The 18346-nt window shown below is 44.2% G+C and overlaps 3 protein-coding genes across 6 annotated transcripts in view; 1 reads left to right on the plus strand and 2 right to left on the minus strand.

Annotated features, from left to right (window-relative positions):
* LOC108156457 (transcription factor kayak) overlaps nucleotides 1-18346 on the minus strand; it is a 24493-nt gene continuing 6147 nt past the window's right edge. The window contains exons 1-4 of one of the 4 annotated variants that reach the window (XM_033388275.1): nucleotides 4116-5667; nucleotides 3663-4019; nucleotides 2543-2969; nucleotides 1-2481 (exon numbers count right to left, since the gene is read on the minus strand). In XM_033388275.1, the coding sequence (XP_033244166.1) occupies nucleotides 1322-2481; nucleotides 2543-2969; nucleotides 3663-4019; nucleotides 4116-4337 (2166 nt within the window). In that variant the 5' untranslated portion in view covers nucleotides 4338-5667 and the 3' untranslated portion in view covers nucleotides 1-1321. Of the gene's footprint in view, nucleotides 2482-2542; nucleotides 2970-3662; nucleotides 5668-12250; nucleotides 12718-18346 lie in introns of those variants that run through there. The other 3 variants (XM_033388274.1, XM_017287921.2, XM_017287920.2) reach the window with 3 other exon arrangements.
* The window catches only part of LOC117186923 (transcription factor kayak, isoforms D/sro-like), a 20817-nt gene continuing 15295 nt past the window's right edge, over nucleotides 12825-18346 (minus strand). Inside the window, exon 2 of the mRNA XM_033388276.1 lies at nucleotides 12825-13681. Within this exon, the coding sequence (XP_033244167.1) occupies nucleotides 13637-13681 (45 nt within the window). The 3' untranslated portion in view covers nucleotides 12825-13636. The remainder of the gene's footprint in view (nucleotides 13682-18346) is intronic.
* Nucleotides 15623-16925, plus strand: LOC108156458 (protein phosphatase PTC7 homolog fig). Its single transcript, XM_017287922.2, has one exon. It carries the CDS (start codon nucleotides 15758-15760, stop codon nucleotides 16778-16780), a length of 1023 nt encoding a protein of 340 aa, XP_017143411.2. The 5' UTR covers nucleotides 15623-15757; the 3' UTR covers nucleotides 16781-16925.

Consider the following 18346-nt stretch of genomic DNA (forward strand, 5'->3'; position numbering starts at 1 on the left):
TTTTTTCGGTAGTTTTTATTTTATTTATTTTTTGTCAATTTTGGTGTGTGTGTTTGTGTTTTCTGCCCTTTAAGTGCATCGTATCGTAACTCTTGCTACAGTTTCCTGTCGATCAATATTTTGTGTGTGTGGTATGTGTGTTTGGATAAATGTAGAAAATGTAGAACATACTGCCACACAGGGGCCATCTATGTTCTGTTACCTGATTCTGATCTATTGTGGAAATAGCATTATAATATTATGATCGTTTTGTTTTGCGTAATACATTAATTACATATTAAATAATTGCTTTGCTTTGTCATTATTGGTTTTTGTTTGTTCTTATAAATTGTATTTGAAAATAGCGCTTTCGTTGCGTTTAGTAAAAATATATTTGGGCTCTTCTACTGCAGGCTTACAGAGTAATCGTCGTACAATAAGTATACAATATTTTCTTGTATCTCATCCCATCGTCTCACAAGTGCTACGGCTTCAATATAAAACTGGCATCGTTATCATCAATCAACGCGATTATTGTTTAGGTTTAATGTTTAAACGTACATATTGTAGGTATATATTTATATAAATTTGTTGTTGCATTTCTTAATTCTCTCTCAAGGCATTGTATGTAGTTTGTATGTTTGTATTTCTTCTGTATTGAATATATGCAAATTTCGTTTAAATGTACAATTTTAAAACCGGCTTAGTTCCTTTCATTATACGCTTCGTTTAATTCTTTTGTTTGCTTTCTACTTTTTGTTTATTTGTTTTATAATAAATATCACAACGCATCCTTCCATCCATCCACTTCAATCCCTTTCCATCCAATCATTCGGTTTTGCATTTTCCGGCCTGGACGCTTGCGCCTCAGGCTGAAAAATGTCAGGCATACAACGAGCTAGCATGCATCATGATGCATCCATCCGTCCATCGATCCGATCTGTTGTCGTTTGTATATTTTTGGAAAATATAACACGCAAATGAAAAAGGTTTCAAAATTGCACAAAACACTCCTCCGGCATAAAGACATACTACTACGCGTAGAAAAATCATAAATTAAACGTAATAAAGATAATAATACAAAAACATTAAAGTTAAACGGAAAACAAGAGTACCCTTCTCCTCCGCAGGACGGTGGGGGGCCTACGAAATATTCGTTACAGATACGATTACAAAAATGAACAAAACATCGTTAGAGCTAGCAAAATGTTCGTCGCCTAGGTGTAGATACAATATGCTCATAATCGTAGTTCATTCATTATATAAAACTTAACTTAAGTCTGACTTTGTTAGCGCCGTACGTCGGCTCCCGCTCCCGCCCCTGCCCCCGGCCCTATACCGGTTATAAGCTGACCAACTTGGACGGCTCGGTTGTGGGCGTGGGCAGCTCCAGTGGGTGCTTGTTCTGCGAGGTGCAGTTGGGGATCAGCGGACCGGAGACGGGCGTCAGCCCGGTGCCCCCGTCCATCAGGGATTCAAAGTTGAAGGTGCCCGTCGACGGTGTCTGGATGGGCACGCCCTGTATCTGCGTGGGAGCCTTGCCGCTCACGCTCAGCTGCATCTGGCCGCCGAAGGGCCGTTGGAAGGCCAGCGTGTTGGGCCGCTCCTTGGGCATCTTGTTCAGAGTGTTAAGTGTGGGGCCGTTGTGGATACTGCTGATGTTGCTGATGGTGGTGGGGAAGCTACCAAAGCCATGCGGCGCCGTGCCCGAGACGGGCGTCTGCAGCGACCCCGCCGGACCGGTGGGCGTCATCAGCGTGGCAATGTTGGGCAGCGCAAAGCGCTTGTGCGGCGGCGGTCCGTCCTGGTCGAGCGAGGAGCTCGAGTCCAACGCACCGTCGAGCGGCTCGTCCTTGATGTGCAGCAGCAGATCCTCGTCGATTGGCACCGGCTTGAGATCGAGCGGCGAATTGCTGCGCCCGGTGGAGTTCAGGGTGGCATCGAGGCCGGTGATCGTGCCGCTGCTGCTGTCATTGCTGTTGCTGTTGTTGTTGTGGTGGCTGCTGCCGCTGCCACAGCTGCCGGCACTGAGGAGGGCCGCTGGCCCGATCAGCCCGTTGCAGGTGGTCACGCTGAGCATATCGGCACGCACCTTCTGGCACGTGGGACGGTGTGCCTGCAGGAAGTACTCCAGCTGGTTCTTCGTCTCGTTGAGCAGCTCCATCTCCTTCTTCAGACTCTCGCCCCGCTTCTCCAGCAGCTCGACCTCTTCGGTGAGTTCGTTGGTCTGGTCGACGCGTCGCTTGCGACAGCGTGCCGCCGCCTGCTTGTTTCTCTCCCGCCGGATGCGACGCTTCTCCTCCTCCTCGGGCGTCATATTGGCGGACCTGTTCGGGCGCCGTCCGCCGCCGCGACGCGCCGGTGTGGCACTGTTTGAGGTATTTGTGTTGCGTCCGGCTGCGGCCAGGACGTTGCTGAAGTTATTGGCGCCGCCAGTACCGCCGCCGCTGTTGCCCATCATGTGTCCGTTCTGATAGGAGGTGCTGTCTGTGGCTCCACTTGCTGCAAGTCAAAAGGGAAAACCAATTAGTATTTCTATGGTTGAAATGTATGAAATGCTTACAAGTATCGGATATGCTCTGATCCTCATTCATTTGCCCATCGGCCCAGGAGCCGTTGGACTCCTCCGTATCGCTGCCGGGCATAACGCTGGCCCCGCAATCGAATACCTGCTGCTGCTGTTGCTGCTGCTGCTGCTGGCTGATCAGCGGATTGCTCACACCAATGATGGTGGCCGTTGTGGTTGTTGTGGGTACCACAGATGATGCCAAACCGTTGCCATTTCCATTGCCATTGCCGTTGCCATTGTTGTTGTTGTTGTTGTTGTTGTTGTTGACCAATGGGGCCAGCGGGGGTGGCTTGAAGCCGGCCTGATATGGTGCATCGTTGGTCATCTCGTAGAATGTCTCCTCAATGCTGCGCAGCGTGGTCGGCGTCAGCGTAGGCGTCGTCAGCGTTGGTGCACTCTGTATGCCATCGAATGTTCCGAGCTGCAATACAAAATAAACGAAATTAATCAAAAATGTTGACAATTCCTTTGATGTGTAAGATATGAATATTAGTTTATTAGATTTGATTATTAGTTTAAGATTTACTCATCGATAGTATTATAAGAAATACCAATGTACTCGATATATCGATACTTGTCCTCGACATTCGAATTCATTCGAATACGACGATCAAGAAAGAAGAACATATAATAAAACCGTGCTATTAAAAGTTTACATATGTTTAATTTGTTCTGAGAGGGAGAGGGACAGGGAGAGAACTGTAGACACAGAGTGAAATGTAGACAGAGAGAGGATGTGAGAGAGATCCATCAATTGAATGTTTACATTTCTGTTCTATTGTTATTCGGTTTTGTATACCCTTTCAGACACATTTCTGAAGCATTTTCGACCACCGTCTGTTTTTTTCCATGCAGAATCTTTTGCTTGAATGGAATCCTCAAAGATTGGATCACTATAAAGTGGCTACCATACACATAGATCCATTTCCTAGGGTATCCAACAATTCGCTCTCCACATTCTGGCCTCTCTTGCTTCGTCTTCAATCTATTTTTAGAGATGAACAAAAAACGCAATTGTTTTGCGCCCAAAAAACCAAAGCATCGTCGCATTCCAACACTTTAAAATTACAATTTTCGATATCGATACATCCCCCCAACCGATACCGATATATACCTGCTGCATAAATAGCTCGCTGGCTAAAAAACTGGCAATTTCACTGGCATCCATAGCAAACTTGTCGCCATTCGTTGTTGTTGAATTATTCGTTGTTGTTGTTGGATTATTCGTTGGTGTAGTTTTTGTTGGTGTTGCTTTTTGAGTTGGCGTGGTGGTTGCCACTGCTGCTGTTGGTTGTTGTTGTTGCTGTTGATTGTAATTAATGTGCGCACAATTGTTGTTGAATTCCTGTTGCTGTTGTTGTGTAAAAAAGTTCTGCATTTGGCACATGGCGGCCATGGCGGCGGCGTTGGTGTTGGTTGCTGCATTGGTAAACGTTTGCCGCAGCTGATGCTGCTGTTGCTGTTGCTGTTGCAGATGTTGGTGTTGCTGCGGCTGCTGCTCGTAGGAGGCAGCCGGCTGCTGCGTGGGCAATTGTCGCTGACGTAACATTTGCTGCTCTTGCTGTTGTTGTTGTTGGTAGTATTGATTGGCAGCAGCAGAGGCATTATATGGCCATTGTATCTGCGGTTGAGCGTTCTGCGTCAGGCCGTTTTGTTGCGTATGAGTCGTATGTGGTGTCTGTTGCAGCTGTGTCTGTTGCTGTTGCTGTAGCTGTTGTGCCTGATGCAGCTGATGGAGGTAGGGATGGTAGCACGCGTTATGCGCTCTACCATTGAGATTTTTCATCATTTGTTCGTTGTTTCCTTCCTATCTAGATCCTAAGCTATCTCTTATGTGCTAATCTCTCTCTTAATATTATGTATACGCAATGTCTGATCACGTATACGCACAGTTGGGCGCAATGACTAGTTTTCGTTATTCGTTAATCAACAATATAATGGGACAACAATGATATATATATAGTATATTCAATCAAAAATCAACAGAAACAGTTTCTAATTTATTTTTAAATCTAAATGAAAACTCTTCTTTGTTTTAAATTATTAATATTTACATCAAAAAGCAAAAGATCTTCTATCTATCTTTAAATATATATATATTCTATAGATTCCTATATGTAGGCTTGTCTTTATGGTTGTTGTTGTTGTTGTCGCAGTAGTTGTTGTTGTTGTTTCGTTCGTTGTTGGTTTTTTCTTTATATTTGGTTTAGATTTTGGTTATATTTTCGTTTTGGAGCAGTGTTTCCTTTCCTTTCGTTTCGTGACGTAGATTCGTTTTGTTCAATTCAATTCCTCAATCGTCGCCCTCCGTCTTCCGGGGGTCTGAGACGCTTCACGATAAGCATTGGCTGATTTCGCAAAGGATCGAAATGAGTATTCCACATAATCAGCACTGAAGTAATTATCGTAGCCTTCAGGGCTTCAAATCCAGCGAGACAGGCACGTGTTTTCTATAATTATATAACGAGGAGGGCTTTCGTTTTACGGATTGAGCCTTGCGCCAGTTTTTCGATTCGATTCGTTTTCGTTTCGATTCTCATGGGTATACGGCGGGCAACGCCTCTAAAAAAAAACTACGAAAAAAACTATTCCTCTGCCTTTTGCTTTGGGCCAGCAATTCGCTTTTATCGTATCTATATATATGTATATATATATAATATTATATAGACGGCATGCGGCATGCAACGTAAACTGAGAAAATGTGCGTCTCGTTTTATTTTTTGATTCCTCCTTTTGTTTTTATTTTTACTTGTATTCTATTTTCATTTCATTTTATTCCTCGATTCGTTTTTGGCAATGCACACGCGCGCGCCGCAAAACAAACGGCAGAAAATTTGTCAAAACACAGACCAAAAACCCACAGAAAAATCGGAAAAAACAATTGCAATTTTTGCTTTTCTGTTTTTCTGTTTTTTGGTTTTTCTTGTTGTTTCTGTTTCGAATTTCCAAATTTATTTTCGTTTTGTTCGCTATTCGTTTTCGGTGTTTTTTTTTTTGGTTCGGTTGTTCGGGTTTTTCTCGAGCAGGAAAAAGCGCGCGCGCGATCGCCTTTTGGTTTTTGTTTCTCGAATATTTTTTCTAAACTTCGATGGTTCGTTGTTCGTTTGCGACTGATTCCGGGGCGAGCGAGAAAAATTGGCAACGATCAAGAGATCTAGAGATTGCGATTTATCTAGAGAACAGCAGCCGCAGCAGCCAGCACACAGAATCCCCAGAGAGCACTCTCTCTCTCGAGAGAGAAACCAACTTAGAAAATCAAATAAATTTAAATGCTGGCTGCTCTTAATTGAGCGGCAGCCCACACAGGGGCGACAGGGGCGGGGCAGCCCACGCGTATCTTTCAGATATGATCATATGCCGTGCCCGCCAGAGATGTGGGTTATTTCCGATTTGGCGGATCCCTGGAAGCGCTTTTACTTTGCCATAAATCACACATTCAGGGGAACTGTTTTTGGGCCAATTTGCGGATCGTAACATAACATTTATTTATAGCAGAACCGAGCAGAACATAACAGAACTGTCGTCTGTCACATCTGACAGATGGATGAGTGTTGTGTGCCACAACAGGTGGAACCAGAGAGACCCCCTGTCTCGCAAGAGCTCTAAATACGGGGTATTCGAGGGGTATATTGTGTGGATAAACACTTTAGAGGTACACGATCTAGGATCAATGAGGTCTCTCTCTGCGGAACACCTGGAGACGGATCAAGGAGCCTTTAAAGAGCTCGAATCTTGGGATTCAGTTCTCCACCGCACTCTGAAATAATTTTGTACTTTGGTTTCATTTCATTGTCATTTCCACATCATCTCAAGAGATTTCCTAAGGTGTAAAGCGCTCTTCCTTGTTTTCTGGTTTATTTCCGCCTGTTAAATGTTGTTCTTTGTTGTACGATATTTATTTATTGACTGATCTTATCGGAGGGAGGATACATTGCCCAATCCAAAAGGCCATTCCCTTATTCCGCCGTCGTTTGTGTGTGGCACAGGCAAACAATCGATTTTATTCTTTGTACGCATGTTTATTTTATATTTATATTTATTTATTTATTTTATGTGGCATTTACTTTTGAAGAAACCCGCCGTTCAAGCACCTTCCACACGCTGTCTGGTCGGAGACTTTCATTTTAACCCACTTTCGAATGTAAATTTGCTTTTGCGAACCTGAACATGAACCGTATTTAGCCGATGAATCAGTCAATTTAAAATATATACCTACTATATATTATAGTAAATAATAACATCAGCAATTGTCTAAATTGAAACGGTCAGGGCAGACGTCTCTCTCTCTTATCAGAGAGGTCTGGGCACCCAGAGTTCACGTCTGAGGGTCAATTGAGCTGCGCCAAAGCGTGGCAAATGAAATGAACAGAGCACCAGAGCTCCAGAGCACCAGACCACAGAACTACTGACGTAGTGCTGACTAATACATGGGTCTGCTGCTGCTGCTGCTGCGGCTGCAAATTTGATTACAGTGAGACTCCGCACAGCTGTCTGTCCGTACAGTGGGGCATTGGCTCTAAAAGAACGGCGATTTGCATTGCCCACCTATGACCTTGACTCTAATTAGTTCAACATTTTGCGCTCTCCTCCTGGCGGGGAGGGGGAGGTGGTGCAGCGGGAATTGGCAACAAGTTGACAGCCAAAGAAACATCGCATCGACTTTTGCCGCCTCTGTGTTTCAGAGCTGACGTGTTGACTTATTTTTAGTTCAATTTTTGCCTGACAATGACGTAATAAAGGCAAAATAAAAACAACAAAAACTTGGCAACATCAAAAGCAAAACTTATAGCAACAAAAACAACAAAAAAAAAAGCAAAAGCACAGTCGACAACAATTTGTATTGTTTATATCATAAGTGGCGTTGAATTATTATCAAGTGTCGAGGTGGAAGGGAGACAGCAGGCACTGTTAAGAGTCAGCTGTTAAGTACTTAACAGTGGACTGTTAGCGCACGCTGTTAAACGGAAACAGGCCACTGTTAGTCCTCTGGTGCAGCCTGTACCTTGCTTAAATCTGCTTTGTGAGGGATTTTTGCCTATGATTAATGTTCTATCTGGATTACTATGGCAAAAGCAGGGGAAATATGGCACGTTCTTTGCAATTTTCACACTTTTTATAGACAAAATTGAACTAGAGCTTAGTGGATCATTTTAAATAGCTTATTGTTTGAAATCAGTTGTTCTTAGCAGTTTCCAGTCGTAAATTGTGCATAAATATAATACAAAACTGTGCCGTCTGGGCCTCAAGCTTAAGGGGTCTGGTCTTCTAGTCTTTCGATTTAAATAATTTGATAAGAGGCTTATGGAATTATTTTATATCTAACTGACAAGATGTTAATCAGAATATACCGCTTTTCCTGAAAGTAGTAGAATCTAAATATATATCTACATTTTACTAATTCAATAAATAAACCAATTATTTTATTTTAAATTTTATTCCTTGCCTTTCCATGCCATTGCCCTGCTAAAAACTATATATCTCCGCTGCTATTCTCTTTCCAAATCAAGATCGAAACACAAGCAAACAATTTCGCTAGTTGCTATTAGTTTTGCAATTGCATAAATTAACTAACTGTCGAGCTTGTTAAATACAAAAAATAACAAAAAATAAATTGCCTTGATGAAGGTTACCGCAATGCCTCTGAATGTTTAGTTAGAAATGCGCATAATTATAGTAGGAGCTAAACAGAAAAAAATACAATACATATATATTGTATTTTTCGAATGGCAAAGACTTCAAATGCAGCAGAGGCATTGTGTTGTGCCTCAATGCGGTTGCAATGTCAGAAAAAAAATCCAGAGAGGAGAGAGAGAGGTAGAAAAGTTGACAAGTTCAAGTGCGTTTCGAGCAGGATTCCACATATAATATATATAGGGAGAGACTTCCCTTGACGATAAGCATAACTCGTATAGTAGTTACTTCTGCGTATTTCTATATGATTTGCATTTGCGAATATATATGCAAATATTCTGCGAATAAAACAATTAACGCAAAGGAGAAGGCAAATCATATATATGTAAATTTTTTTCGCATGAACGTGACCGCAATGCCAGAAAGGAAGGAAAGAGAGTGTGCTGGGCCGCCTCTGGGGGCCTCTGTTGATAAAGCCCAAGCCAGAACCAACAGAATTTTTGGAGTGCCACCGAGTCAATGGCCGGCAGCGTGGCGATGGACAGCAGCCATTTTTAGGCACGCCAGCAGGCAGCCCCTTGACCATATCGTGCTTATATAACATACACAAACAAAGATATATATATATACATATATATATGTATAAGAAAACAAAAATTTTTGGCTGTGAAAAGCAGCGCCGTCATTAAAATCACTTGAGGTTTAACCATTTTTGGAACGCCCCCACAAAAAACAAGAAAAATAAATAAAAATTGAATTAAAGTTAAGAAATTTTTGTATTTTTTGTGATTTTTATTTGAACTGCTGCACAGGCCATAATTCAAAATTTGCCAAAAAGTGCAGCACACAAAAAAAAGCGGATGTCAAGGCGCAGGGAGAAATAAATTTCAACTCGAAGTCCGAGTCGGCTACGAGAGGAGGCTGTGCGAGGGAGGGAGGGGGGAGTGGTGTCAGGCCTTAAGTTGAGTGTCAAATTAATCAGGCTTTTGGTACGGGCCAGGGCGTGGAATAAACAGCGATTGACAAATTTGCATGCGATATTTAAAAAGGCAGCAAAAAAAAAAAAGCATGCGCTAAAATATTTATGTTCTGGCGTTTGCCTGGGGGGTGCATTGAACCCTCCTCTCTCTCTGGAAATGTAGAAATTTATTTGTTTTTGGGTTGGGTTCAGGGGTTGGGGGTTCTAACCATCGAAGAGTGATTTTTTTTGTATAATTAAAGTGCGCCCTCGATATACGCAAACGGGCAAACGTGCAGCTAATAAAATGACGCGACATTGGTCTGGGAATAATTTATTTAAATGCATTTTGTCGCGACGCGACACACACACGACAGAGAAAACGAACAATGAAGCAAACCAGCGTTTTGGGGGGGTGTGGGGGCTGTGGGGGCTGTGGGGGGTGTACGGAATTTATGGCCAAGTTTGCAGTTCGAGGAAATGGCAAACAAACGACGCGTCGTCGAGGCGCCACCAAAGGATAAAAGTGCAGGACAGGACAGGGACAGGACAGGGCCAGACAGGAGACACTAGACAAGACAGAGCCAAAAAAGAAAGGACCTCGGAGAGAGAGAGAGTGGTAAAAGTTGTTTTCACTTTTTATTTTCGAGGTTTGGCCAATTCCGATTCCAAGAAGGACATGACCGCAGGACAGAGCCGTTTGCCAAGCTCAAATTACGGCTGGCAGGAGTCAAAGTAAAAAAGGAAAGGGGGCCATCAGGGGAAAGGGCCCAGTTGCAGTCGTGTGTCTCTACTGTCAAATTATCTGCAGCAAATTCTGTTGGCAGGCCCCTAAAAAGTCCATTATCCATTACGTGTACGTGTCTCAGCCAGGGGCTGCTTCTTTGGTGGAAAATCCACACGAATTAAGAAGGAAATTCAATTAAATCGACTGACCGCACACACTACATTAATTTGGACTGCATCTTAATTCAATTTCAGTGGCTGTTGCACGCTCCATGGTCTCTACGCCGCCATGTGGCATGATCGAAGCGTTTTTAGGCCAGTTCTGTAGGGGAGAAAGGGTGCCGCAGAGTGGGGTTTGGCGCTGCCAGGTGTAGGTAGGCTCTCTCACACAAAGGAAAGTTATTGTTTCCCCCACAGACTTCAAGTGATTTCTTTCATGACAAGGGGGCCCACGGCAAATCGAAGAACGCCCACCACTAACCGAAAAAAAACACAGATTCCATTGCGAAAGTACAGCCACGAAATCAAATACAAAATAAATGAATGTAAGAGCCAGAGACAGACCATATTCGTTTTTGTTTTTTGCTCTTTTTTTCGAGTTAATTAAAAGAAAGTTGGACTTTGTCTGGATATTGCGGGGGCGCCCGTCCTCCCATTGCCTGTCGACTTACGAGTAATAAAACAATTTGAAGAGAGCTTAAGCGGCGGTGTGGGACGTTGCGGGGCATGTGGCAAGTGTTTGACTTGCAGCATGTCACTTTGAACCGCCCCAATTGTGAGTGATCCCCTCCTCCATACATAATTCCCTCCGACTATCAAGTGTCACGCGAATGAGGTTCACAAGTCAAAGGGTTCACCCCATTTGGACCCTCATTCACTTTCATATCATACAAAATTAACCAAAAAAACGAGAAAAAAAGTTCCCTCAGCGGAAAAGTGCAGTAAAAAAAACTGATAAAATGTCACGAAAATCGCACGTGTCCAAGATATCAGCCATAGAGCGGCGGCGGCGCACCAGACGGCGACCGAGAACCCGTTGGAAAAAGCGCAACGGCAGACCAGACCGGACCGCACCGCACCGGATCACTGGACTGTGAAATGCAATGTGCAAAAAAATAACCAAAAAAATTAAGCCAAAAAGAAAAACAATGCTAACTGTTAATGGTGGGCATGAATTTGCAACGTGATTTACCGTTTGGGGGTGATTTTTTGGTTAAAGAAAAATCTTGGGGTGTAGTCCAGGAAAAGACAAGAATGATCACCATAGGGTTTTTTTTATAGACAGAAGGAACACAAAAAACCAGTTGAAGTGCACCTGCCGTTGGGCTCTTTGAACACCTGGCTTTTTCACAATTTTAGGGCTAGAGGAATGCGTTCTTGGGGGGTGGAAATGCAGAATTTATGCATTGAATTTGGGTGGCAGATAAATCTACAATAACTACTGAAATATCTTAAAAGAAATGGCATTTAGGACTGAATATTAAATAATTAATTAAATATTAAATTAAATAATAAATAATTAAAAATTAATTAAGCAAAGCTTAGGCTTAAAATTCCATTTAAAAATTGAATTTTTTTTTAACCTTAAGAATTTTGCTTTTTAAGAGCCTAAAATAATACTTTTAAATATTTCAGTTGAAGGGATTTTGTAAGTTATTTATTAATTATTATTAATATTTTCTATATCAAATATTTTGCAACTTTTTATTATTAAAATAATCCCACATAAAATTCTCTATCTTTTACACATCTCCAACCCAATCCCTATCAAAAATATCGTTGTATCTTTCCACATTCCTCGATAGCAAAGCATAAAATTGGATCCAATGATTTATTCCCTATCCTATCTATCGTGTCGTATGACAATCCAACAATTTCCTTTACGAGCCACAGCCAACAAAAAAAAACTCGTTTTTCCCTTATCAAAAAAAAACACACAACAAAATATAGAAATCTTTTTTAGGGTAATGAGCATTGAATAGAGTGTGGATTGGGTAGATCCAATGGGCGGGGCGGGGCCGGGCCGGGCTTTATCGGTGGACAAACACAAACAAAACTAAAAACCCGATACAGACAGGGGTTCAAGGGGTAAAAGTGGCAAAATGGCATAGAAATAACAAGGGGAATCTCCAATTTCCAAGAATTCCATGCGAACGATAACGAGAAAGCTTATTGGCAGAAATAAATAAATATCAGAGGCGTAATTTACAAAAAAATATATATAGTGTAGAGTAATTCTAGAAATTTCATGGCAAAACACTGATAGGAGTGGAACATAGAGCTGATAACACTCTCCGATGGGGCGGGCGCCTAAAGTATGCCAAAGTTGGGGTGGGATTGGGGCGGGGGGCGGTTGGGGGCTACGGATAGATTTTCAGAGATCTTACCACTTTGGGCAACGGCGATAGCGGCATGCTAAACAGGTACTCATCGCCAAAGATATTGTAGTTATCCAGCGTCATCATGGATCTGCTGGTGTCTGTGGTATCTGTATCTGTATCTTTTGTTTTGTTTCCGGCACAAAGTCTATTTTGACGATTAGCCAAATGATTCAAGGCGATTTCTGGCGAAATACGCCTTTGTATATGTCTTTCAAAATTCAGTTCACACACGGCCACAAATGTATCTCGACGGATCGATGTATCTGTATCTGTGCCTGTTGTACGAGTGGCGCGCGATCGTGCGAATTATTTGCGTTGTCCGTATTTCAATATTTCCGAGAATTGTTTTTATTTTCAGCTATTCTTTTGGTTTTTGCTTCGATACAAATGCCGCAAACATTCTGTTTTTACAGTAATTTCACTCGATATATTACGTTTGACGGTTTACTGTTTTGTAAAACACCAGAGATTATTGCCGAAGCGTTTCGCACGGCCAACTTGTTTTGACTAATGCGTCATCGTCGTTCGACTGGCCTTATATACGCCCCCAGAGGCCCCCAGACGAGTTTTTTTATCGCTTCGAGTGAAAGAGAGCCGCCCAGACGTTAGAGAGGGCCGTTTTTGAGTGGAAACGAAAGCTACGTGGGGCTCCTCTCTGGGTCTCTAGCATTTCCTGAGCAAAAACTGCACAGACGGCAAATTATACTACATTGTATATAGATATATATCTGTATTATATTGTGGGTTTAACCCGCTCTGGCTGCTCTACACATGCAATACATATATGGAATATCGCACTCACGTGCCTCTTCGTAGTTTTTCTTTGGCTACGCGATGTTCTTGGGGCTGGCTCCCCTTATCTTATCGCCAGACAATTTAGTTATGACATAAGCAACTAAATTTAAAGACACCGAGACACAGGTAAAGTCGCCCCTTTATGCCCCAAAATGCAACCAACAACAAAGGCTGGCCTTTGTAATCGCGGGGCCCCAAAAAGAGTGGCCTTATCTCGCATTTGGGCTCTACGAAATGGGTCGCCAGGCGATTCAATTCGATTCTGATACGAATCGGTGTCGCCGTCGCCACCGCGATCCACCTGAGCAGGAGGCAGGCAGGTGTTCCTCCATAGGAATTTATCGTATCTATGTATGATATGTCAGCCTTTTCAATAAATATTGATGGGGGGCCCCTGCCTGCCTGACTGCCTGCCTGCCGCCTCTACCGATCGATGCGTTCAGGTGCCGCCTTGTAATTTTATGCGCAACCAAATGAAAAGGCCACACTGACCTTGTGTCGTCACTTACGTGGCTCTCCTTTTTGGTCTCTAGAGGGGGGGTTGGGCTTTGGTGCAGGGGGTTGGGGAAAGTGCAACCATATGTGGGTCGTGTGACACTAAACATCTGTGTGGCACAAAGGCAATTGCTTTGCTCTACTTACCTGCAACGAGAGAGATACAGAGAGAAAAAGAGAACAGAATTTTCAATTAGTATTTGGGATTGGAAAATGCACAAGAAAAGTCTTACAGTTTAAGATATATGGGAAATATATGATATTGTACTAGGGTACAATACCCATCTAGGGTACTGTACCCAAAGTTTCTTTGGAAATATGCAGCTATGGCAAAAGATAGTATTTCTGTCGAATATTTTATGTATTTCTTAGGACGTTAAGTGAACGAAGCTTGTTGCGCCCGAATCACAGACAGAAACGCAATAAACCGACCGAGGAGCGCTGCTGCATGACGCGGGACACCTATAAACGTACCGGGCATGCCCTACACACAGGAAAGGACAGAAATTCAAGGAATAAATAAGGATTTATAATGGATTGTCATCAAATTCGCAAAGAATAACAGCAATGAAACATTACAGGCAGTGGATCCTGTGAATTTTGCGAATTTTAAATGCAAATATGGCCGAAATTCTATCGATTGCTCAGAGGGATACTCCTCTTCCCCTACCACGAGATTCTACCTTCTCGAGATGCCAAAAGTTTCCGCATTGAAAGGCCTAGAAGCTTAGATCCACACTCAAAACAGAGACAAACTCACAAATGGTTCCATTGAATTATCTAAAGATTTCCATATGGGTTTCATTCATTCACCAAAGACCTTTAAAATACTACTCGTACAAGATAATGCCCACCATTGACTCATATGTTGACTCGAAATGCTGCCTCTAACGCATTTCAAAGTTCTAGTGAAAATTGCACTTCCCTTTTCGGGTTAGGGTACAATCGGCCATAAGTCTTCGAACAGTTTCTACGAACCCATTGCCGACGTCACGAAGTGGTGATAAGACTTTGTTCTGTATTCCCCAGATTACGTGCGAGTAGTAGCATTCGGGAGCCGGCCACTCCTATTGAGTATTTCGTATTTTTAGCAAATGGTATCATGCCTCGGGTAGGACGCAAAAGGTTCCCTGGCCGGAAGTAGAGCCTTAGGTTTCCATATAATTTGGCAATCGGTCGTAAGGAATAACGAAAACACAAATGAATAATGAATAATGAGTGATTTCTGTCGAATAAAAGTTGTGCGAAGGCTGATAAAGGCGCTCGGTATCTGTATCTGAGCAGAGGCGTTTACATCAGTACTTAAAAATAAAGCTATCTTTGCAGTTCATTTTCGTTGTTTTTCTTTTGTCCAGCGATAAGCAAACGGCTGCGATAAAGTCTTGCAGTTCCGTAGTAACGTGATCCAAACTTCCGGTGATGATGGGGGTACGGGTATGGGTATGTGTCGTAGGCCCGGGCCATCAGATAAGATTGGAACAATGGGCCTCAAGAAAAACAAAAGCAAATCTATGACAAATACTCATAGTACTCGAATCGGCAGCAAAGGTCTCGCTGTTTATCTGATAGGGAAATCGCTTTGCAATTAACTCGTGTTTATGGTGTAAACATAACTTGGAACCGTTGGAATCGGTTGCACAGGTGTCTCCGACTCCTTCGGGAAGCAGACTGGAAGAATCTCACAAATACCTTTGGGATTAGTGGTCTTTATTATGGTCTGAGATCAGTTTTCGAAGATCTGATACACTCTGAGATCCTTAATTGAAGATAAGGTGACCCCGACTCCTTCGGAAAGCAGTTCTCAGTGTGGTCTGGAAGTATCACACAGATACCCTTAAGATTAATGATCATTATTATGGTCTAAGATCAGTTTTCGAAGATCTGATGTACTCTGCCACTCTGAGATCCTTAATTAACGATAAGGTGACCCCGACTCCTTCGGGAAGCAGTTCGGAGTATGGGCTGGAAGTATGTTACAAATACCCTTAAGAATACCCCTTTCTTATGGTTTTAGAATATCTGTGGAATATATCCTTCCTTTCAATCCACTTTGGAGCACCTCAGTGGGCCTCTACTTTAAGATCTGTTTTGGCACTTGATCATCAATCAGGCCTCTTTCCTAATCTCAAAATCAAAAAAAACTTTCGAAATTAAACTCTTTTTTGATTGTATATACTAGAACGAACTTTTAAGAAACAAAAGCGTATAACTTGGAGAACGAGAATGGCTTTTATGCGTTCCAAGCCATCGCTGGGTTCCCTAGCCCGCGTTGCCTTTCGCTGGTGTGTTCCTGGCCTGGGGCTCCTCAGCTACAGCCAGGAGCCGTATCTGGTGAAGGCCGTGCAGGGCAAGTCCAAGCACAGGAGTCCCACCTTACAGTCCGCAATGCAGCCCACAGCACAGGCCGAGACGATTCAGGCCCCCAAGTACTTCGGGGAGGACAGCTTTTTCCTCAGCTCCACGCCAAAGGCCGATGTGATGGGCGTGGCCGACGGTGTGGGCGGCTGGCGGGATCGGGGCATCGACGCCGGGCGCTTCTCCCGGGATCTGATGCAACGCTGCTTCGTCCACGCCCAGAAGCCCACCTTCGATGCGCGCAATCCGCGCCAACTCCTCAGCGAATGCTACGGCGAGATGAAGCGCAAGTGGAAGCCCATCCTGGGCAGCAGCACCGCCTGCGTGGTGGCCTTCAATCGCAGCGAGTCGGCCCTGTACACCGCCAACCTGGGCGACAGCGGCTACGTGGTCATCCGCAACGGCAGCGTCCTGGACCGTTCCGAGGAGCAGACGCACTTCTTCAACATGCCCTTCCAGCTGACAGTGCCGCCGCCCGACTCCAACCGCGAGATGTGGTTCTGCGATGATCCCTCGGAGGCGGTGGCCACCCGCCTGCTCCTGCAGCCCGACGACCTTGTGCTGGTGGCCACCGACGGACTCTTCGACAACATGCCCGAGCAGATGCTGCTCGAGATGCTCTCCAAAGTGCAGGGCGTCCACGAGCAGAAGGCCATACAGGAGGCGGTCAATCGTGTGGTGGAACGGGCGGGCGCCCTGTCGACCAACCCCATCTACAAGTCCCCCTTCTGCCTCCGGGCCCTGGAGAACAACGTGGCCCATGGGGGCGGGGGCAAGCCGGACGACATAACCGTGGTCCTGGCCAGCGTGGCGATGCGCCAGTGCAATACCGTGGGCGATTCCAATGAATCCGAGGGCTCCGCCCTGCGTCCACGTTTATCCTTTCCCTAGGCGTATGACGAGAGGAGGCGTTTTCAGAGTTAAATCAAAAGTTTAAAAGTGTTGACCGGCAAATATTATTCCAAAGTCAATCAAAAAGTCACCGTGTGTTGCCAGCGATAAACATTTAATATACAATTTGTTTATGAAGAAAAAACAGCAGTGTAGGGTGTGCGGGGCGGGGGGCGTACGGGGGTGTAGCCTCCACTCATTCATTCAGTAAATATGAATGAATGAATGAACGAATGCGGCTACAACCGATTCCACACACAGCCGAGCAGAGCACGGCGGCAGGCAGATTGGATGATGACTCATACGTTTTAACCAGAATTCGTGCGCTTTTTTTTTCTTCTGTTTTTCTTAGCCCAGTTAGTGAGCGTGTGTGTGTGTGTGTGGGAGAGGGGCAGCGAGACGTGCCATGGCCTAGGGGCCCAACGCTCGGCTGCGCCCACACTCGAACCCGCAAAAGCCGGCTCTACGAAAACCACTCGTTTCGGCCCACGTAAGCACTCACCCAGCCACTCACTCACTCACTCACAAGAGCTTTTGCACTCAACAAAGAGAGACAGAGAGATAGAGGGCCCGAGAGCGCGTTATTGACGAGCGCCGCGCTCTCTGCACCACTCGGTTATGAAGAGAGAGAGAGAGAGTGAGCGCGGGACCAGCAAAATCAGGCGATGGTCGCTGACGTTGGAAATCCCCAATGCAGCAGCAGCATTGCGAAATTCCCCTCCAGCATAATGCGAGAGTGCCTTCGATAAAAACGGAAAGGATACGGGGATACGACTAGAGGATGCCCATTGTAGAGTGAAGATTTTGGGGAGGAAACAACACTAAAGGAAATAATGTTAAAATTCCTTTAAAAATCATTAGAAAAAAACATGAATAAATAATATTCAGATATGTAACGAGGAAAACCAAGGAAAAATGCCCCATTTCTCACCAGCACAAAGCCCGCAAGCCCACAAAAATTGTCCCAAATAACACCACCAATAACAGATATTGGCAGACTTATACCTATAAAATCTGGGCTGGAATATAGGAGAGAGTGGCAAAAAAGTGAACCTATAAATGCCCCACACCTAGCGATTTCCGCCATGAAATTCCACAGTCTTACAAATAAATACAGTCGAAATGCCATATAGCGAATCTCAAGAGGAATTACAGAACTAATTTTTGCAATTTAGCCTTGCAGTGTTCTGGAAATAAATTCTTTATATAGAAAACTTTGTAGTATGGAAGTTTCGTTATAGAAAAGATATCCTATATATCCCACAAATACCCCTTTGGTTACAAGCCCTCAATGAGTGCCAGCAGACCCTCGGCTTTCCCTTGCTGTCGGGTCAAGGAGTTGACACAATCTGGGGAGTGCTGTCGGGTGTCCGGGGCCGTCAGTTCTTGATAATTTCCCCAATGGCTTTATCTTTCGCTCGTTTCGCACTTTTCAGCGCCGTGTCGAATTGAACCTGATGTTGCAACACTCGTTCGTTGCCCCTTGGAATGCGGTGCCTGATGCTGCGCCTCTTCTTGGAATTCCTTGCCGGATGACGCGTCCACACGTTGCACGGGCCAACAAGG

Source organism: Drosophila miranda, chromosome 2, assembly GCF_003369915.1.
Source record: "Drosophila miranda strain MSH22 chromosome 2, D.miranda_PacBio2.1, whole genome shotgun sequence".
Lineage (NCBI taxonomy): Eukaryota > Metazoa > Arthropoda > Insecta > Diptera > Drosophilidae > Drosophila > Drosophila miranda.

Coding starts and splice junctions, on each gene's coding strand:
- LOC108156458 (XM_017287922.2), top strand. CDS start 15,758: ATGGCTTTTATGCGTTCCAAGCCATCGCTGGGTTCCCTAGCCCGCGTT.